The sequence below is a fragment of the Cricetulus griseus genome, chromosome 5 (assembly GCF_003668045.3).
Source record: "Cricetulus griseus strain 17A/GY chromosome 5, alternate assembly CriGri-PICRH-1.0, whole genome shotgun sequence".
In the NCBI taxonomy this organism is placed as follows: Eukaryota; Metazoa; Chordata; class Mammalia; order Rodentia; family Cricetidae; genus Cricetulus; species Cricetulus griseus.
In genome coordinates, this window is record NC_048598.1 from 175,961,640 (window position 1) to 175,984,421 (window position 22,782).

At 45.1% G+C, this 22,782-nt stretch overlaps 1 protein-coding gene across 1 annotated transcript in view; it reads right to left on the reverse strand.

Annotated features, from left to right (window-relative positions):
* Window positions 1-22,782, reverse strand: part of Vipr2 (vasoactive intestinal peptide receptor 2) — a 75,698-nt gene that overhangs the window by 22,507 nt on the left and 30,409 nt on the right. The window contains exon 5 of the mRNA XM_027417031.2: window positions 4,894-4,991. Within this exon, the coding sequence (XP_027272832.1) occupies window positions 4,894-4,991 (98 nt within the window). The remainder of the gene's footprint in view (window positions 1-4,893; window positions 4,992-22,782) is intronic.

Genomic DNA, 22,782 nt, shown 5'->3' on the forward strand with positions numbered 1-22,782 from the left:
GCCACACAACCCTCTTCTTCCCTAGCATGATTTGGGTTATGGCTTTTACTACAGTAACAGAAGTCAAACTAGGACAACTTTGCAACTGGAGAGGTGAGGATGTTGGGACAACCTGATGCTTTTTTGGGAGTGTGGGGGGTGGGGAGCAGACAGGGAGGGTTTAACTTTTGAGCTAGAGGAGCTGTTGAGTGTTCAGAGATTTTGGGGCCATTCTGTGAGAGCTTGAGGATGCCGAGTGAAACATAGACAACGGGAGGGGACCTGCAGGGCTTCTGAGGTTTCAGAAGGAAGTAAAGACTTCTTTGGGGCCATTTTTGTGATATTTTACACCACGACTCTATATATAGTTTCTGGTTCAGCTGTGGCTGAAGGATCAGCTGTGATCAACAAGAGACGAGCACCACCGAGGTGACCTCTTCTGTGCTTCCTCGTGTCAATAGGAAGGTATTTCCTCAGGGTTAGCACGTGGAATCTGTAGGTGCTATGGAAGGTGGCTGGGGCTACGTCTCAACTTGACTGTCAAAACAGGCAGCGTGTAAGAAGTTTCTCATATAGAGCTGCTTCTCAAGGTATGAAAGAAGTAAGATGGAGGGGACCATGAGAGCGTCTGAGGCCTGATGCTCCACAGAGGCCATTGGTGAAGGTGTAGTGTCACTTGTATTGGGCGCACAGGGGTTTTGGAGATGCCAGGGCTGTGGTATGTTCATCAAGGTCGGTGGCAGGTATTAAGTGGAGCTGGCTTGAGCTCACCAGAAAAACTGTGTGTGTTGCCAATGGCACCATTGGAGAGTTGGCTGCCCAAACCCCGTAGAGGCCACGAGTGAGTCCCAGATATTGAACACTGAACAACAGACTTTGGATAAACCTTGCTAGACTTTGGATTTTTCTGTGGTACCATTGTTCCTGTTTCCTGGTTCTTCCCATTAAGAACTAGAAGAGAGTCAACTTGCTTTTGGTTTACAGGAGACTCCAGTTGAGGGACTTTGGATTTTTAAAGAGAATTTGGGCTTTCAGATATCACAGAACAATGTAAAGATGAGATTGTTTTTTAGGTTGGACTTTGTTTTATATTGGGATGTTAACATGGGATACTGGTGGGAAGAAAGGAAAAGATGGATTAACAGGCATGTGTGTGAGCTTCAAGTTGACAAGCAGCAGATTCTTCTGGTTAGCCTTAACTGTCAAGTTGACACAGCTTGAAGCCAGCCAACTTAGAGAAGAGGTCTTTACTGAGGACTTACCTAGATCAGACTGGCCTGTTGTTGGAGGGCCCAACTCCCTACTGGGTAGTATTGTCCTTAGGCAAGGGGACCTGGGCTTTGTGAGACAGTTAGCTAAGGTGTGGGCCAGTGCTGTTCCTCCATGCCCTGATTCAGGTTTCTGCTTAAGTTCTTAACTTTCCTCAGTGACAGACAGTAACCTGGAAGTTCAAACCAAACAAACGGTTTCCTCCCCTAACTTTCTTTTGCTCGGTGCTTTGCCTTGTTTTCCACAGTAACAGAGGTAAACTGGGGCAGTATTTGAAGGACTGTAAGTAAGCATGACACAAGATTACTTGCGCATCTGTGTTTACTGTGACTAGTCACATAGTCACAAGGATGAATCGGTGTAGGTGTCCACCAGCAGGTAGATGGATGAAGAAAATGTGGTTTATGTGTAATGAACCATGCTCACCTTTGGGGAAAAGGGAGCTGGGGGAAAGATGGTGATGGGGAGGGCTTCTGGTTCAGGCAGTGCCCTGAGTCTCCAGCCAGGTATTATGTTTACCCCTGTTCCAAGTCGAGCGAGGATGTATCCTCCTTACAGGATGTCCCTGTTACGGAGTAGTGTTTGCCTCAGCACATGCGATACACGGCTGGTCTACAGTATTGCCTGTGGTATCCTAGTAAGCTGTCGGGTTTCAGGGACCTCTGTGCAACAGCACAGTGATTCCTGACTGCCTGGTCAGGTGTATGAACACAGCAGGATCTCTTCAGCATTGCCTCCTCCTGTGATGCTATTCTGTGCCCACCCCTGGCCCATGGCTTCTCATGTCTCCAAATCCTCATTCCCTTCCTTATTATTTTCTGTTCCTTGCTCCTTGTTCACTCCAGTTTCCATAGAGTGGGGCTGCAGGGTGATGGGGGATGACCTTCTGTATGCTGTGAATTTATGTTTCTCTTACTGGTTGATGAATAAACGCTGATTGGCCAGTGGCCAGGCAGGAAGTAAAGGCAGGACTACCAGACTAGGAGAATTCTGGGAGTAGGAACTCAGAGAGCGAGGCTCGAGGAAGATGCCGTGTAGCTGCTGAGGGAGCAAGAGGGTTTCAGGCATCACCGGCAAGCCGAACCCACATGGATATACATAGATTAATAGAAATGGGTTAATATTTAAGAGAGAGCTAGCCAATGAGAAGCCCAAACCATCAGCCAAACAGTTTATAATTAATAGAAGCCTCTGTGTCTTTATTTGGGACTAAATAGCTACAGGACTGCCAGAAACTTCTGCCAAGAGCAGGGTTGGACCATCACTGAGAGATCATTGTCAAATGTTACTCCAAGTGTAGACCTGATAGATAGCAACCAGTGTGTGGCTTCTGACTAAGCAGGGCTGTGGGGGCCAGAGTAGACGTGGTGCACATTGGCAATGCAGATAACATGTCTGCGCAGGCTCTGCCATCACCAGCTCTGTGGGGCTTAGGTGTCTAGTAACTGATGGCCTTTGTTCTGCTGGATAAAACTCAGGACGGTAAAACTCACTCATTGGATGAAGGCGTGGGATGGAACGAAATGCCCACGAGACACAGTGTAGCAATTTCTGTTGGTAGGATCTGTCTGTTGTGTTTTTAGATCACAGCTACCCTTCTGTGGTGATTCTAAAACCCATTGAGGCCCCTGAATGTGCGGTGAGAGTCTAGGCTGCAGTTTTGGAACCGATCTAGGACATGAGCTGCTCTATTTCTCTGTGTCAGTTAAGAATTTGCTTGCCCAGTGTTTCTGTTTTGTTTTTTCTAAAGGTATATGAGGGAGAATAAATGTTTGGCAACTACAAATAATCTCATTTCCTCTGGGGTAAATTAGGACAGTGGAACATGCTGTTTTCATACTACAAATCTTAGAATCGACCTATCCTCAGTTTTCCATGGAAGTGCCCTGAGAATCACTTCTGACAGACAAGAGGTTGCAGGAGCCAAAGGTGTGGGATAAAGTAAAATCCCCCAAAAGTGACTGGGCTCTAGATTCTGTACCTGGCATATAGCACTAGGCGCCACCAGCAAGATGATGTCCAGGGAAAATGGTTCTTTCCAACCACAGAGTTCTGAAACGGGCAGGGATTGTGTTCACATCTAAAAGATGGTATGGCCACCCAGGAAACAAACTATTGCAGATTCTCTGGAAGGTCAAGATCACCCGCGCCAAGTTCCAAAGGCCTTTGGCTTGGCTGTCTGTACCACACCGTAAAATGTGAAGGGACTGAGGTTTGAGAGCGGCTTGTCCAATATGGGGAAATAAACAGAAACCCTCCAGTCCATCCCACAGCACCTTGTTTCTCTCGGTTTCCTTTCTTTACACTTTTCTCTTTTAAAAAATGTAAAAACGCAGAGGTAATTTAACAAATAGTAATATGCCGGTCATGTTAACACCCCTGAAGGAGGAAAAGTGTAACTCGTCTATGGTTGCTGAGCTTCTAGGCTGTATCTTTCACCATGCCCGACTCCTTCACTGATTGTGGACAGAAATGTCCCCTTTGCCGTCAGTGATTCTATCTCATATAGTGGCAACACTTGAGCTTGTCCTCAGCAGAGAGAAGAAGACAGTGGTGACAGGAGCTCACCCCAAATGCTCGCAATGCTCAGTGTGATCATCCTATAGGGCTATCTGTGTTTCCCATCCAGGGATTCCCCTGTGGACTGAGGTTCTCAGCTCTCACCCTGAACAACCACTGGTCACGGCAGAGACCTGAGGAGGGCTCAGGTGGGGACGGGGCAGCATCTGACCTCACTACCAGAAAAAAGGCAGGCAGGCAGTTTGCAAGGCTCCTATCTTAGGCTTGTGTCACCCAGGCCCTTCCAGTCTACGGCACTCCAACTTCAGGGGCCCCTCTGGAGTGCTTCTGTTCATGTCCACATACTATAGATGCTTGTAGGGGTTGTACGATTTGTTCAAGGTCACACTGCTACAAAGAGGCTACACAGGATTTGAACCCATTCAGTGCGATTTCTGTCTTCAAGCGCTTAGATTCAATACATCTTCATGGAGCACCCAGCGGCTTCTGAGGGGCAAGGACAACGACATCCTGTATTCATAGTACCATGGCTTTGCATAACACCTCATTGTTTAACAGGTTGTAGCTGAGCTAAAAGGGTAGCACTACCTGCTTACATAAGAAATGCCAAGTGTGTTCACAAAAAGTAAATGTCACTTCAAGGGTGCTCTATTTATTATCTGTCTGTCTGTCCGTATGTATGTACGACTGTCTTTCTGTTTATCCTCATCTATCTATCTGTCTGTCTGCCTGTCTTTCAATCTTCATCGATCTATCTATGTATCCATCTATATAAGTATGTATCTATCAATTTTTTGTGCATATGTGTAACTGAGTGACTTTATGTGTACCATGCATGTATGGGAGTCCTCAGAGGCCAGAAGAAGGCAACAGATTCCTTGTAACTGGAGTTACAGATGGTTGTGTGACACAATACAGGTGCTGGGAACTGAATCCCAGCCCTTTGCAAGAGCAAGTGCTTTTAACTGCTGACCCGCCTCTCTAGGCCCTGAAGGTGCTCTATCACTTGGCACATGGAAGGGCTCCAGATCAGGAGCCTAACCCTCTGAGGTACCAAAAAAGTGTACAGGTAAAATGTTTGCTGGTCTCTTATTGTTTGCAGAGTTGTTCAGTTTTGCTCCTTACCTGAAGAGGCAGATAATTATGCTTCCTGTTGTAAGAGACATCAGGGAAACACTGTAGCCCAAGGTATAAATGGCCTTCACCAGAATATAAAACGTGATCTACAAAGAGATAAAAAAAAAACACACCTGTAAGCTGCTAGTCACATTCATGGTGCAACAGGACATTCTGAGGTCCTCTCTCTCATGCATGCCAAGTGGTGGAAGACAGGAGGCAGGGTCATTTGTATGATCCTACCTCCATCTGGAGTCCAGAAGGATCTCCAGTTTTTTATCATCTATCTTTTCTTACAAATCATTATGAAGATGGTTTTTGTAAAGCAATGTTTCAAAGGGAAATTTATTGGCTACCATTCAGGCCAAGAAAAAGGAGGGTCAATAAGAGTGGGACTTGTAGGGATCCTTCAGTGGTGCAGGAATATAACAGTCTTCTGGGAATGCATTTCCAAACAAGACCAGGTGGACACAAGCATTGGAACTCATGGAAATTAACATGGTGTCAAAGGTACATGACTGGTTACACAGAGGGTCTCTCATTACAGAGTTCCTGCATCTTGCAATTTTTATTTCTGACACTTAGGTTAGTAGGCTTCATGGTTGGAATCTAACATCCGTGCAATCATCAGACATTGGACAGAAGGCTCATAGTTACTGCTAGAGAACCAGTGGGGGCACTATAAAAACAGGGTGTGTGTGTGTGTGTGTGTGTGTGTGTGTGTGTGTGTGTGTGTGTGTGTGTCATCAGAGAGAAAACCAGGCACTCATAGGACAACCTAATAGGCTATACCACCCTACATGCTGGAGTCCACACCTGCTTTGCATTTTCTGCTAAAACTAATTCTTGTATGAAAATGGAGAATATACCTGTTCTTACAGGGTGAATTTTATTTTTGTCAAAAAGTCCTAAAATAGACATAGCTACTGCTACCAAACCTCAGGCTGCTACCAAACCTCATAGTTATGGTACAATGAAGACTTCCATCAGGTACGGTGGCGCGTGCCTGCAATCCCAGGACTTAGGAGGTAGAAGCTAGATGACCAGGAGTTCAAGGCAGTCTTCACTGCACAGAGTCCGAAGCAAGCTTGGACTACATGAGGCCCCAATTAAAAGTCTTTATAGCAAAACATAAAAAGTTTGCATCTTGCTACAATACCAATCTGCTAGGCAAGATGTATCCACTAATACAACAGCAGCACGGCCATTATAGGGGAACCAACTACTTTCTTACTGGATTTGAGGTCTTCTCCACTGGAGGGAATTTGGACTGGTACTTTGGACTTTGTCAAGAGCCTATGACTGGGGGGACCATAAGCCATATAGTGAGGAACCTACTGGTGTTTCACTAAATGGTCATGTTGTCAAACTGCCTTCTACATACGCGTATTGCCATAGGTTACTGCTGCTGTCAAGATTTTTCGGAGATGCTTCTTTTTGCAGTGGGTAGTGTGGTCAGTGCAGAGACTCCTAAGTGTCAGAGCACTTGGAATAAGGAAATACGAGCATTCAGCTGTAGATGGGTCATCTCTACCTATTGCCATCCATCCCAGGCTCAGGGGACATTGAAAAAAATGACAGGTCAGAAAGAATGTAATAGCCAGAGGATGAGTAGGAAAGTTGTGAAATACTGACTTCTGGAAATGGCGTAGCCATTGAACACATCAACTCACAGCAGCTGTGGTGGCTTGCACAAGTCTTCGAAAAAAATTGAACCAGCCAAAATTCCTGCACGGATTGGAGAGGGCTCCTAAGGCCCCACCCTAGTAGTGAAGTTATTGGTAGCTGATGGCTGAGGACAGAGGGAGTCACTTTTCTTTGGGAATATGGATGCTGTCCATGCCCAGTGCAAGGTAACACACCCATTCACATGCGGTCAGTGGTAATTTGACCCAGGGACTGATGATGATGACAATGATGGTGGTGATGATGATGATGATGAACAGAAAACATGAATTTGTAGGGGAGATGTGCCAGGGTATCCTGGAAAAGCTGGGGAGAGGTTAGCAGTATTTTATCATGTGGGAAATTCGTAAAGAATAAAAACACAGTGTAGAAAGCTATACCAGGGTCTGTTAGATTTGCTCATGGCAATGCTACAGTCTAATCACGTTTGAAAGCATCGCCCTATTAACGCTGAGCTGCAGGGATTCTCCTCGTGGGTACTAGGGCATACCTAGTATGCAGAGAAAAAGGGGGTCCGTGTTACCCTCCTCCATCGGCAGGGTGGCCATCACTGCCTCCTCTCTTCCGTCTTCCTCCTCACAACCCCCTCATGCTTGCTTCATTTTCCCGCCTCATCTTCACCCTCATCTTCCCTTCTGTTACATCACAGAGGTCTCCTCACTTTATCCTCCCCGCTCCCCCGTCTCCCTATGTTATCGCACCCCCATTCCTCATAATCCTCATCTCACCCCTTCTCCTTACGTCCCCACTCATCTCCTTATTTCACCCTGTTACCCCCTCCCTGTCCCCTCGTTCCCACCTCTTTTTGTCTTCTTAGTTACTTCTCTATTGCTATGAAGGGACCATGACCAAAACAATTTGTAACAGAAAGCATTTAATTGGGAGCTTGCCTACAATTTCAGAGGGGTGCGTTATAACCACTGTAGACAGTAGCATGGGGCAGGCAGGCAGGCAGGCAGGCAGGCATAGTGTTGGAGCAGTAGATGGGAGCTTATATCTTATCTACAAGCAGTAGACAGAGAGAGGGGGCTGGCATGGCCTTTTGAAATCTCAAAGGCCACCCCTAGTGACATACTTCCTCCAACAAGGCCGTACCTCCTAATCCTTCCTCAATCACCTGGGACCCAAACATTCAAATATCTGAGCCTATCGGGGCTTTTTGAACTCAAACCACCACCTATATGTTTCATGGTCATCTCCCTGTAGCACCCCGTTTTGCTCAGTGTATTACTACCTTGAATTGTTGTGATGAAACATCATGACCAAGCAATTTCTAGAAGGAAGAGTTTATTTGGGCTTATGGCTTCAGAGGGATATGAGTCCATCCATGATGGAGAATTATGGAAGCAAGCATCAGACATGGTAGATGGAACAGAAGCTCACATCTTTAATGGCAAGCACGAGGCAGAGAGAGCAAACCGGGAATGGCGCATGGCTTTTGAAACCTCAAAGCCAGCTCCCAGGGACATTCTTCTTCCAGTAAGGCCATGCCTACAGAATAGTGCCCCCTGTATAGTGCCATCAACCGGGGACAATGGGGCTACCTCAATCAAAGCACCATGGTCAGGTTCCCTCCAGTCTGTGAATTCTTTTGGCGCCAGCATACTTGATTGTATTTGTAGTGTCTCTAGAAAGCCAGCTCTGATTAAGCAGCCTTTACCTCACCTGTGCCTCCTTACCCTCGTCTGGCCCATGGTAGTTGGCAAAGCAGGACTCTGGAGTGCTGTTACCAGTGTGGCCTCTTAGCCTCTCATGGTGTCCTGTCCGGGAGATCTGGAGAGGCCATCAGGTCAGCTTAGTGTGGGCTTGGGAGGGTTGAGCTTGGAGCCCTGTTATCAGGCAAACACTACAACACTGGTGTTGTACAGCCTCCCACAGCACTTCGGTCTTCCCTGTTGGTGTGGGAATGCACGGATGTCTTACTAACTGAAGGAGCTGATGCGATAGCAAGGCCTCCGTCTAGAGAAGCATGACAATGGCAAGGAAAACAAATGTACAAATGTACAAGTTTCTTCTGCCTAGCCAGTAAAAACAACCCATTTTGGTGACGAGGGCATTTCAGCATAGCACACATATCACAAACATGATGTCAGCAAGCCAGAAACCTGTGAACGTTGTCATCACTTCTGTACTGAGCTTCCAAAATCCACTCCAGGGTAACAAATGAACACCATTTCAAGAAATCAAGCCATTTATTCAGGATGTAAAGGTGGAATCACACACACACACACACACACACACACACACACACACACACACACACACACACGGCTAATCGACTATGGCTTTAAAACCAATATATCCATTCCTTGTATTCACCTAACTCATATCACCAAGAGCCCGCTAGATCACGGATGTCAGTGATGCAAGCAGACAGGAACCACAGCTTTCAAGGGACCTGTGCTTGGGAAAGAGACCAAATCCAACATCCAGAGTGGCTAGAGGAGCTGCATGGTGTGTTACAGGCTATTATGGAAAGCGAGAGTGTAGGACAGGCCTCTACATACCAGCTGCACTGGCTGAGGCTGGTTACAGTCATGACACTGGTTGGGGTCAGCCTTGGGAAAGAGGGGAGGAGTCTGGTAGAAGCAATGGCCAGTGCAAAGGCACCTTGGCAGGAGGGTGCAGGTGACACAGGCCGTGAGGTCATGAGGCTGCAGGAACAATAATCTCACTGCATCCCTGTGGAGTGGGGCAGACACACATGGAGGGCAGACGTGCTGGGGCATGCTCCACTAAAACACCCTGGGCAGTTTCAGGCTGCGATGGTAACACGAAGGCAAGGCCAACAAGACTTCCCAACAGAGAGTGAGAGACGGAGGAATCCAAGAGATTTGGTGGAACAGTTAGACCACCAAAGGCATGGGCCAAGAGGGGGAGGGCCATGGCTATGTTTTCTTTCCTCGTGTAGTCATCAGGTCTCTGTAGCATCTGTGGAGGTGTCTAGAGTCAGAGAGAGACCTGGATCGGAGGATTGTGAGGAGTTCTCAGCCGGAGATGGAACTAAAAGCTCTGAGTCTGCATGTTTATTTACACCCAGAAATGCAATGAGAAATAGCAGTACTGGTGATGAGATGGTGGAGTAGAGAGTCAGTGAGCCCATCCCCTGGTGAGTGAGTTTGCAAACATACAGACAGGATCCTGCAGAGGGTGGGAGACTCTCTTCAGCCTGATATGGGTAAGAGGTGGCTTCTATCTCACTGGTGGGTAGCATCTCCATGGGTGTAGATCTGGGCCACTGGCTAGGCTGAGAGTTCTCTCTGACCTTACATAATGAGTTCACAGAGGACTGTTTGAGCCAGAACAGATGCAGGTTACTAGGGGCTGAGGGTCAGGATCCCTGCTCTGTCCCTAGAGTGTAATGGATAGGAAAGATGGATGCTGTAGAGCTCTCTTCAGAGCTCTGTCTATGCCTACTTGAGTTCATCCTGTGTGCACAGGAATTGACAGCAGTCCTTGTGCATACAGTGTGATTTCTGATGAACTGAAATCCACACAGAAAGGACACCAGATGAGAAACTTCCATGGTGAGACGCTAACAGCAGAGCCCTTGCTCAGTATGATTAAGTCCCCGTGTTCCATACTCAACACTGTCAACACCACACACACACATACACAGACACACACACCAAATAAAACAAAGCAAACAAGTAAAATAACTCCACTAATTAGAGGACACAGGGCAGCACAGAAAGAAGCACCGAGTATTCCCGATGACCCTGTGACACCTGCATCTAGAAGCGATCTCTTCTGCTGAGGCCCCCAAAGCCTTGGCTGAAGTCCCATTTGCCCTGCTGGTCCATTGGAACTTTTGGCTCTGGTTACCTGGGTTTCTCTGGAGCCTCATCCCTTCTGTTATTCTCATCACAGCCACATTGTCCCTACAGAGTTGCTAAGGCCCTGGGTGCTCAGTGGGTCCCTGGACATGTTGTTTAGCCAGTGAATGAAACATGAACCATGGATTTGGGAGCTGTGAGGTTCAGACAATTAGTGCTGCAATCATTTGGCCCAAGGAGCTGAGATGGAACAGCTGTGTAGGCAAGCAGGCTCTCTTTCAAGGCTTTGGCTCTTGTCTGGGCTCAGTCTGGAGGCCACAGGAATGGACAGCCTTGCCTGACAATGCCATGGACCAGGCTGACTTGCTGGTGTTTTGTCTACCTCATCTCTCTCTCTAAAACCCGACTGAGACCTTGGTCTCCAAAGGAATTTTCTCATGTACACGTGGAAGGACTCAGGTCAGGGCTGGAAGGATCATTCTGGTTAATGATTTGTGAGAAAATTAAGTAGGCTAGCCCAACTCTGACTTAGCTTAGGTGGTCAAGGTGGACATACATTTTGGTGTGGCAAATCAGGGCATTAGGTGAGATATTAGAATAATTTTTTTATTTCTGCCTTATTAAATCTTAACAGTAAATCTTGATTCCACGGCAAGAAACATTCGACGCTTTCAGCCTGCCTTTTGCTGGGTGAGGCCATTTAAATGAAATTAATTAAAGTTAAATGAAGTTTAAACTTCAGTTACTTGGTTACACTGGCCACATTTCAAGGCTCCAAGCTACAGTTGCCAGTGGCCTAAACCCTGGACCAACATGGGAAGGGCTTTCCCATTCTGGCAGAAGGCCGGAGGCACAGCACCCCGGACAGTGCATGCTGGATACCCATCCTAAGTTGTTACTGGGTTCTCACCAAAGTGCCACACCTGCACCTCAATGGCATTAGACCACCTGAGGCGGCTGACTCTCTGTCTTGTGTGTCTTCATGTTCCTTCCTGATCTGTCATCTTAGAAGTCACACCGGTTGCAGAGCCATCCCTTCTCAGATACAGTCATAATGCCACAACAGGACACTGGTCTCATTGCTTCCTCCCCTTCCTCCACAGGTCCTTCCAGTGAGGAAGTGTGAGCCAGTGTGAGTGTCGACATCTCCAGAGAAGACAATAACCCCGGAAGGGTTGGCCCTTGGTAGGAATTGTGGAAAAGGGCCACACAAGTTGCTCCCAAATGTACAAGTGAGAGCAGTATTGGGAATTAAAAAGAAGGCTCAAGGTTAAGGCATTAAGACTTGGACCACTGAGAAAAGTAAGAGGACTTGGACCCTCGTGTGAGATAAGAAAGCTAGACAGATATGAGGATGGCAGTGCAGGCAAGCTACCCGGACCCCTGAGGCCCTTGAAGGACATATGAAAGGCACCATTGTTCCTTCTTACAGTCTGGTTTCTGGTGCGGCTAATTGTTACAGGCTAAACTGTCAGTAAAGCTGGCTTCTAACAAGGGGCCTCCCACCTAGTTTAGGAAAGACAACTCAGACTGTCCCACAGACAAGGGGTTAACTAAACAAATGCAGACACTTCCTAGTGGCTGTGAAAATAAAGGGATTTAATTCAATAATATTTTAGACGTCTGCCAGTTCTTGGGGTGGGGGTGGGAAGTGGGGGGGGTTAGGTACCAATACCAGTTAGTGACTTACAGCTAGCAGACAGCAGTCAAGGTCAACAGCTAACAAAGCACAAGTCAGAAATGGACGAGCAGGTGTGCCTGAACCCTAACTGGGTGGCGGGACATGAGCAGAGCGTGATCCTCTCTTGGCTGGATCAAGAGAACACGCGTGGGGTATGGGTCCCCCCACTGCTGATCCATGATAACCCAGATAACGTTTTGCCCGACCCCATAAAAAAATACACAAAGAAGTTCTAAACCTTTTCCCTCTCTTGGAAACGAAACCTCCCTAACATGGGAGTGTCTCTCAATTTTCCTTAATTTATCACTTTTCTGTAATTTTCATTGATAAAGCTTGCTTCAGCTTTGAATATTCCCAGCAGCACCCAAAATTTAAATTTTCATTGGCGTGAGACCATAAACTCAGAACCACTGTATCAGGTTGACCTTTGGTGACTGTTGCCTGTCTGGTACCTTAGGACCCTGGATCAGGCACAACTAACAGGGCTGGGGAAGTCCCACTGTACTAAAAAAACCATGTGTCATGGTTACAGCCATGGAGGTCTGAAAATGCCCGATTTCCTGCTAGATTTCCTTCTAGAACCTGGCAGGACAAATGGCGAGATCAAGCTGGGAGAGCGCATGAACAGCAGCTAAGCCCCTGGAGCAAATTCTGGCCTAGACTTTGGGAGGCAACAATTTTCAGAGCCCTGGAGTTAGGTCTTTTTGTAGCTCTGAAATCCTGAAGCAGCAAAAAAAAAAAAAAAAAAATGGCTTTGGGAGTTTAACATTATATTTGACCTTCTTAAGAAGAGGCAAGCGTTCTGATGGTGCCACGAGGCAGTCAGTGGCTTTTGGCTAAGTAGAGTGTTGTGATGGGGATGTCCTCTGTACATATGTTTCTCTTATTGGTTGATGAATAAAGCACTGTGGCCAATGAGGCAGGAAGATAGGCGGGACTAGGAGACAAGGAGGTTTCTGGGAAATGTAGGCAGAGTCAGTTCACATATAGAGGAGTAACACCATGCCAGGCATTACTGGGTAAGCCACAGCCTCATGGCAATACATAGATTGATAGAAACGGGTTAGTAATTAAGGCAGAGCTAGCCAGTAAGGAGCCCAAGCCAACGGCCAACAGTATTATAACTAACACAGCGTCTGTGTGCTTCTTTGGGGCTGATACAGCACTGGGACCAGGCTGGTGGGAAGAATCCTCCTAACAAAACGGCAGCTGGCAGCGTGGTTGGCACCAGTGTTGTCAGACACAGGTAAGGAAGTGGCTTCCTCTTTCAGAGGCTTGACTCAGAAGGCCCAGGGTGACACTTTACACAGGATAGGTGACCATCTATGGGCTCCCAAGCAGAGACCTCTGTGAGAGATCCAGTATGTCTGTATCTGACTTGAGAATGTGTCGATATCCCATCCATGGTTATGAACAGTACTAAGTATGCCACAGTCACTGAAGTGAAGGTTGAACCCAGGTTCTGTAAAAACACAGTTACTCTCTTTCATATGATTTGTTTTTACTGCAGGGAACTAAACCCGATTAAAAAAAAATTAACGTCTATGCTAACAGAACCACTGGTCTGGGACCCAAATTCTTTCTTTGAGATCTCCAGCCCTTCCAAACAGTGGACTTCTGATACATGTTCTTGCAGCAAGAGAGACTCGCCGTGTCCAGTGGCTAGTGTTTTTTTGAGATTCCTCCCAGGAGCGACAAGGCATTGAATAACAGCCAGAAGAAGGGAACAATGATAAAAACAGGAATGGGAGGACCAGAAAGTCAGCTCTTTCCTGGAAGCTACATCCAGCAGGCTTTTGTTTTCATTTATTGACATGTGGAAATATCTACAACAGGGCTGGTGCAGAGCAATACTCAACAGATGCTCCCAAAAGGCCAGAAAGCAGTCACATTTGTAAGCAGTCTACAGCAGCATCATTTCTGTATAGGGCAACGCAGTGGAAGTATTCATGGGTACTCAGACAAGAAAACTAATGAGAAATGAATACCCCATGTGGCCTGCACATGTTCACACATCCTAATTAGAGATTTTGTCATGTATAGCTCTGTGCTAATAACACCAACACCTCAAAGAACTGGGTGAGACACCCCCAGGTTAGGTTTGAATTAAGCTCCAAATACCAACAACCACAGCCTATCTAAAACCTGGTGAAACAATCTATAAAAATGTGACTGAGTCTGACTGTTTCCACAGACGGTTCCTGTACTATGTCCCAAGGAGCATATCACTCCTGGTATGCAGAAGTTACTCCAGCACAAGCCAACTAGTAGAGGAAGCACATGGCATTTCATTCACGGTGCTATCCAAGCCTGACAGAAAAGACACTAAGCACAGAAACAGGCAAGAAGGGCAAAATAAGCATAACCGAAAAACCAAGGCTAATTCCATTCCTAAATACAGAAGGACAAAAATCTCAAAATGCCTGGTTGGATGTTTAGACAAGTAAAATGGCAGACATGTATGACTCAGTCAATGACTTTCCCCCAGTGCACAGGGTCACGGCACACAGGACACTCCTTGTGACATGGCAAAAAGACAGTGCCCGCCCCAGAAGCTAACCCGTGCTTGTATAGCTGGACAAAGTTCCGATTCGTTAGAGCCCCACAGTCAAGGAGATGAATCCTAGGCACAGGCAGAAAGAACTCCCAGGTGACAAGGACAGCACTCAGAGCCTCGTTCGTCACGGAGGGCTGTCTGATCGTCTTAGGAAAAGGTTGGTGTTTTCCCATGAGCCCCTCTTTTAGAATCCCCCATCAGAGTTAGGGTTGTGCCCTGCTGCTTCTAAGAAAATGTGTCTCAGTTTTTACCCATAAAATAAGATATAAAGAATATCAGCTCTTCACTCACTGGAAAGAGAGCAGCTCAACCGCTGCTTGGGGTGGCTGAGTACACAACCAGAAAGCCCCAAAGCAACAGCAGAAATAATAAAACCATCAGCTACACGTGTGGCAAAATGTCTATAAATAAATTTTCAAAAAATGCCTCAAAGGAAGGAACTGGCAGAGTACAAGGTGGATATCATGTCAGTATGAGGATTCTGCTGTAGGACGATGACACTACTCCTCATCCCAGGTAAGGCTTGTATTACAACCAACAAGTCCCACTTGGGGCAGAAAATCCTGGGTTTCTAGGGAACAGACACTAAGACATGGAGAAAGTCCAGTTGAGGGTGGGACTCTGCTGTGATGGCTTAGAGCAAGGATGACCTTCCAGATCCCAGGGTGGGCTTCCACGGGATGGGAAGAGCAGGGAAATGGACACAATTCTGTGAGAACGATGGATTTCTCACTGAGAAATCATATCTGATTTATCAGAGTTTCCATAAATACTTTCCAAGTATTTGAAACATCGCTAAGAGGAAACACAGTGTGTGGACGGCCAATGGACAGAGGGCAGGAGGAATCCATAAGGTAAAAGGCAATCAGAGTGTGATTTGTACTGCCAAATTTATCTTATACAGACTACGGAGACCCGTGTGGGGAAGTATGTTGAGGAAAATATGACAAGGTTCCTAGTGAATGAAGTACTGAGTGAGTGAGAAGGGAAAAAAAAAAACTGCCTACAGGAAACCTGACAAAGGAAAGAAACTAACTCCAAGTAAGAAAGCAAATGAAGAGTAATGGAGGAACATCTTCCAGCCCCACCAGTGATCAGCAAAATGTAATCAGACTTAGTATCTTTTTTCTCATAAATGGAAATAAATGGAATTCTGTGTTGGTGGGCACTTTGGCCTCAGTACCTGTGTCTCCTACCCCCAAATCCACAGGCTGGGTCCTAAGGGATGAGCTCATGAGGGAGGGATGGGTCCTTTGTTAGAGCAACCCCAAAGGGATCTCATCACACCTGATACAGTACCAAATTAGCTCTCTGGAGGGGGGGTTCCCATCAGACCCAGCATCTGCCAGTGCCCTGACCTTGGACTTGAGCTTCTAGAACAGTGTCTGCCGATGACAAGACACTCCAGCTGCAATGTTTTATTATAGTAGCCTAGACCAAAACAAAGTCCTCTTAAGTCAGAATCATACAGGAACTTGTCTTATTCAAACCAACAAAAAGGAGGTCAAAAGATAAAGGAAAAACTACTGCTCAAATTTCTGCCCATTTTAAATAGCATTTATGGAGACTGTGGCTGAAATACTGGAAGGCAGGTGATGGCAGAGGTCACAGCACAAAGCTAACTCCAGGGATGCATCAATTAGCTGACTCCTAGTAGCTTGAATTTTGGAGCAAAATGGGCTACAATCCAACCGGGGCCATACTAACAAATGGCTTATTTCATGTTAGCCTGATTTCTGGTTTCCACACATGGCCTTTGCAGATCCCTATTAAAGTACTATGGTTAGCCTGTTAAATAGCAGTCTGCACCAACAGTCCAACAGAAGTAGGGAAAGTATCTAATTCCCTTAGCTTTTGATCAGGGGCTGGGCTAGGGTGTCTCAGAGCTTTAAGGCACTGATGGTTCTCTCTTGGCCCTGAGCCTACAATACACCAGAGTTTTGTGTCTTCTTGGAAAAATGGGTGAATTCTGAACCTGGACATGTCCTGGCTCTGAGGACTGTCAGCTTAAGCCTGTAACTGGGAAGGCTTGAAAGAGGGTCCCAGTTTCATGGGGACAGAGCTCCTAAAAAATAAAGTCTATGAAAGAATCCCTGTGATGCAGAAATGAAAAAAATCCATGGTGAAGGGTGTTGCTCATCTGAGTGATTTGTATATTTCAGCTTTCAGAAGCACAGCCTGGATCCAGCTACTCTGGATGAACCACTGAATTCTTCGTTATAGTACTCTCACACGCCAGATATTTCAAATGGAAAGCTACGAGATCTCTGTTTCTGTCTATATGTCTATATGTAAGGTTCTTTTTACCCTTAGAAGACAGGGGTGAAATTAATTTTCAAAAGAGTTCTATTCAGTTAGCTTAAAGAAAATACTTATTTAAATAAGTATTTTAAAAAGTAGAAATTAGAAATGAAAAATTATAAATTAGCTCAGAAATCTTTAAGTCTCTCTGATTTGGATAATCTTGAGTAAATAAGAATACTGGTTTTCAGTTTTAAAAACACATATTCACAATAATCAGTATCACATGTTGCAGGCTCACAACTTTTTTCAACTAGTCAAACTGAGTTTGTGTTGCAAAATTTCTAAGCAGTAAAATGAAAAACAAACTGATTAAGTCAGTGTAATCCCAGACAACAGGAAGTGTGGATACATTAGTTGTCAAGCTTATGTTTATCTACTTTTTTTTGACAGAGAACGGAAGAGAATTGAATTGCTAGTCAACAGTCCCATGTCACATGAATCAGACAAACAACCAAACAACCTGAAACCCAAAGCTGTGTTCACAGGCCAGACTATCCAGAGTGAGTGCTTGTGTGACAATTGACCAGCCCCTGTGTACAGCTGGAGGGAAAGATGGGAGCAGGAACAGAAGAGGGCAGGAGGACCTTCTGTGGTAAGGCTGCAAAGGAGCTATTAGTGTTTTTAAAAATGAGCATTAGTATAAAATACATTGGTGTAAAATCTGTAATTTGTTCATTGAAAAGGTATAATACAGATCAGTCTTTCCCTCTTCTCCTCCCTCTCCTCCTGTTCTTGAGTTTCTTGAGACAGTGACTTCCTACATAGCCCAAGGTGGCCTTGAACTCAGAATCCTCCTGCTGTCCAGTCCTGGCATTGTTAACGTGCTATACCATTTCTGAATCCTAGTTATTTTTGTGTTCAAGTGTTGATGGAATCCATGATCTTGAGTACATAGGTTTATGTGGCCAGCACTACACCAGGGAGGATCATCTCCAGGGGAGACATCAACTCGTGAGGGGAGATTCTGAAGGCTTTTCTTTACCTTTTGAATATTCTGATTAGGAAAGATTCTTTTTCTTTAAAATGATTTCTTATGGTTCACTATTAAAGGGTTACATTTTGTTTTTTAATGTAATTTTCTGTTTTGAAATCTGTCACTGTTTTAGGCAGATGACTGCCCTTGATCCTATTTAAACAATGCTTTTACATTTTTGATGTTGTTTTTGACCAACCTATCAAAATTGAATCTTATATAAAGCCTTTTGATTTCAAATTAACTTGGGTTTTCCCAGAGGGATCTTAGCAAGCTCAAAAGAATTTGTTCTTTCTGTTTAGAAACACACAGAAAGATTGAATTAATTAGTTTTTTTTTTTTTTTTTTTGCATGGGAAGTATATGATATCCAACTTTCTTCACCTTATGTCTGTGTGGATGGATGTCATTAGCTTAGGCCTGCCAAAAAGTGTATGAGACTTGGAAGCCCAGTGTGTCCTGAGACCACGATGTCAGGCCAGTTCTAGTTACACACTGTTTATACTGAGCCCCCACCAGTCCTTACGACAGCCCTTCTACAGCTGTTCTCTTTGTGTTTCCAAAAGGTTCTGCAAGGAGCTACCATACACATTTCAAGAGGCTCCATGGGAGATGGGGAGGAGCAATGTTTGGGCAGCTACAAGGCCATGAATTCAGTTGGACGGGGATTTTCAGAGCAGTGAAACTGACCAATCAGGGAAATAACTTTTAGGATTTTTTTGTTTGAAACTGCTTCTTTGATGTCCCGTTTCCTAGATTGGAAGAACGCATGTTGTCTTTTCACTGGAGCGCTCCGAAACTTTAGCCAAGTGTGCTTTTGTAAACAAAATGAACCGAGAGGCCTTTACTGCATATTGTAACTTTTGTGGAATGCTGTGACTTGTGCAAGTTGATGGTGATTCTGTTCTCCACTAATGGGACACATTCGGGTGGGTCCTTGGCCCAGATGAGCTTTTAAAAGTCTAATGTGAGGTTCCTTGTTTCCAGACAGTTCTAATACACTACAGCTGACCTTCCAGAGCCAGTGAGCCTCTTTGGATGTCACTGATGCTGACTTGAAGTTCCTTTGTGGGAATGGGCAAAGGCTTTGGCTGTGTGAACCATGAGCCCAAGTTCAATGAGATTTGCTCTCAAACTGCTTAGTCATCGTGACTGTCTCTGGCAGGAGCAGGTGATTTCAGAAAGACAACTGCCCTTAGAGAACTCCAACATTCCCCCAACAGTGACTCCCAATGTTTTCCTTTTTATCTCTAAACCAGTTTTTATTTCAACATCGTACTATGACTTTTCAAGCTAATGTTTCCATTTTTATCCCACTCTTCTTATTTGCAATCGCTGAGAACTGGGGCTGCCCCTTTACTTGAGGGCCTCAAGTTGCATTTAGAAAAGCTACTACAAACTTTAGTGAAATCACCACACCCTCATTAGCTGACAATTGTCACACGGTGCTGCAGCACAGCCACTGTCCTGGGACACTTGAAGATACCACCAAGGATATTCTAGCTGAAAGTTCAAGAGGCTGAGGCTAATATTGCCTCCACAACGTAGAGGTGGCAGGAGCTGGAAGCCAAAAGCCTTTTCCGTGGTCCTTCCCGGTATGCCATTTGTTCCGACTATTGACTTTTGTTTTTCTTTTGTTTCCATAGAAACATTTGTTAAGTCTCTGTTTGCACTATGCAGAAGTCTAACTTGGGTGCAAATCCAGCAGTTAGGGCTGCCTCTTGAAATGACACCTGTACCAAGTGAATGTGGCTTCCTTGTTAGTATTCAGGCATCTGTGCTGGCCTGTCCTTGGAGTCTGACAGGATACACCCTCAGCTGCAGCCACTAAGAGCACCACCTGTGCACATTCACTACATTTCCTTTTAAAGTGGCCCTGCCCACCTCCCATCCCTCTCCCTCCCCCCTCTCTTTCTTTCTCTTTCTCCCTCCCTCTCTTTCTCTCTTTCTCTCCCTCTCTCTCTCTCTTCCTTCCTGCTCCTGTCTCCAGAGGTCCGTCTCCCCGATTCCCTTTTCCCTCTTTATGATCCCTTTCCCTAATAAAAAAACCCTCTGCCTGAACCCTGTTGCATGGCATCTTTTTCTCTTGCGCAGCTTTTCTTAAGTTACAACATTCCTCAACTAAGGCAATGTGCACGGTCTGTTTCTACTGATACCAATATTTTCTGGAAGAAAGTGGTGTTGCCCAAATATCAAAACTTATTGAAGGAGACAGCAACAAGATAACCCACTTGTGCCTGGTAGGAAGAGACCTTATGTACTCTAACAGCTAGATAGGTTTGACACAACCATTGGGCCACAGGCTGATTCCTGGACAAATGGGAGGGAGTGTGTCCCACTGCCCAACACTCGTGCAGTCTGGGGAAAATCGGAACCCCAACTACATTCTGGGAAGATGAAGCCTGGCTGGAGAAGCATGTCCTGGCCCAGTGGTATTCCTTTTAATGACATTTAGGCAGTAGACACTCAGAACAGCAGCAATCCTGTGATGCTGTCTGGTTAATTCCTTAATTAATATTCACTGGATTACTTAATGACCTTGGGAACCAGACAACCAAACCACATGACCACAGTCACTCTGAGAATCTTCTGGGATCCTGGTTTTTGACGTGCCGGGTACATAGGAAAGGAATGTGATGTGACCATCGGTAATACTAACAGCTGGAGCATTCTTAATTCACTGAGAGAATGGCCAGAGGAGAGTGATGACTGTTAAATGAAAATAAAGTTAAATATTGAGGCCAGGACTGACCTATGCCTGAGTTGGCAGCTGCATCAGCCGAGACACTCACAGAGGCTGTTTTCATAGCAGCTGTGGCAGCTCTAGCCTCAAGACATGGATGACAGCTTGGTATACTGTAGCCAGTGAGCAACAGCTATGTAGACAACCGTCCTAACCAGGGAGAAAAGCATCTCCATCGACGTGCCCAGCATTGTGGAAGCCTACTGACTGCTCTTGTGAGATTGTGTCGTCTTTGTCTCCTTGTTCAGCAACAGATGGCTTTCCACTTAACAAAATTTTCACATCAAGAATATCTCTCTGGATTTCTTTTGACATTGCTGGCCTATTTCCTCATGTGCTGTTACTAGTTACTGTTATGGGTTGGTTCTATTTTCTCCTGAAGCCTTGTAATTTGTCTATTGCTTTTGACAGAAAGCTGACATTTATACCTCTATATCCACCATGCCCAGTGTGCTCCTTAGCCTTGTCAATTTAGCACAAACTTGAGTCACTAAAAAAAAGAGAACCTCGGCAGGGCAGCGATGGTGGTGCACGCCTTTAATTCCAGCACTTGGGAGGCAGAGGCAAGTGGGTCTCTGTAGTTTGAGGCCAGCCTGGTCTACAGAGCGAGTTCAAGGACAGCCAGAACTATTACACAAAGAAATCCTGTCTTGACCCCCACACACACAAAAAAAAGAAAGAAAAAAAAAAGAAAAGAGTATCTCAACTGAGGAATTATCTCTACCAGACTGTCCTTTGGGCATATCTGTGGGGGCATTTTGATTATTGATCAGTGTAGGAAGGCTTAGCTCACTGTGAGCAGTACCACCTCTGGGCAAGTCCTAGGTGGTATAAGAAAGTAATATGAGCAAGCCAGTAAGCTGCATCCATCCATGGTCTCTGCTTCAGTTTCTGCCTATGGGCTTTAAAAATAGCACTATGTTTTATATTGTGATAGTAACAATATCATGGGGATAAACGAAAAAGGGAAGGTTATGGTTTAATAGCAATGTGTTTGTATGTCGTGTTGATGAGTCATATGCTGGTTAGGTTTTGTTGACACAAATGAGAGTCATTTGGAAAATGGAACTTCAGCTGAAGAATTGGTTCCATTTGGCTTTTGGGCATGTCTGTGGGGCATTTTCTTGAATAATTATTGATGTGGAAGGGGTAACATCCCTGGGTTGTGTATGAAAGGAAGCTGATCATATAGGTTACTTCACTCAACATAATCTTTCTAGTTTCATCTACTTAACTGCAAATTTCATTTTTCTTTATAGATAAATAGTATTCCATTGTGTATACATACCACATTTTCCTTACTCATTTATCAGTTGAAAGACATTTAGGTTGTTTATGATTCCTGGATAGTGTGAGTAGAGTAGCAATGAACGTGGCTGAGCAACCCCTCCTCCCACATACACACACACTGTGGCGTAGGCTGTTGAGTCCTTGAGGCTCACACACCAAGAAGTGATATATCTGGGTCATATGGAAGATTTATTTTATTTTTTTGAGAATTCTCCATATTGATTTCAGAGTGGCTGCACCAACTTGCATTCTTACCCTTTCTCCACAACCTCACTAGCATTTGTTGTCAGTTATTTTGTTGACCTTAGTCATTTTGAGTGGGTCGAGATGAAATCTCAATCATTTTAATTCATATTTCCCTAATTCTGAGGATTATGAACAATTTTGGGATGTTTATTTGCCACTTTAATTTATTCTGCTGAGAACTCTTTGTTTGGATCCCTAGTCCATTTTTAATTGGGTTATTTATTTCCTTGACTCTTTGTATTTTTTTTGTATATTCTGGATATTAACTCTCTGTCAGATGTCTAGCTGGCAAAGATTCTCTTCCATTCTGTGGGGGTTCTTCATGAAACTGATTGTTTCCTTGGCTGTACAGATGTTGCTTTTAGTTTTATGAGGCTCCTGTTGTAAGTTACTGGTCTTAGTTCCTTGGCAAATAAAGTCCTATTCAGGAAATCTTGCCCTATACCTGTATCTTACAGGGTACTGTCTGTGTGTTACAGTAGATTTAGTGTTTCAGGTTTCAAGGTGAAGTCTTTGGTTCACTTGGATCTAATTTTTGGGCAGGGTGATAGATAAGATCTAATTTCATTCTTCTGCATGTGGAAATACAGTTTTCCTAGCACCATTTTTGAGGATGCTATCTTTTCTCATATATATATATATA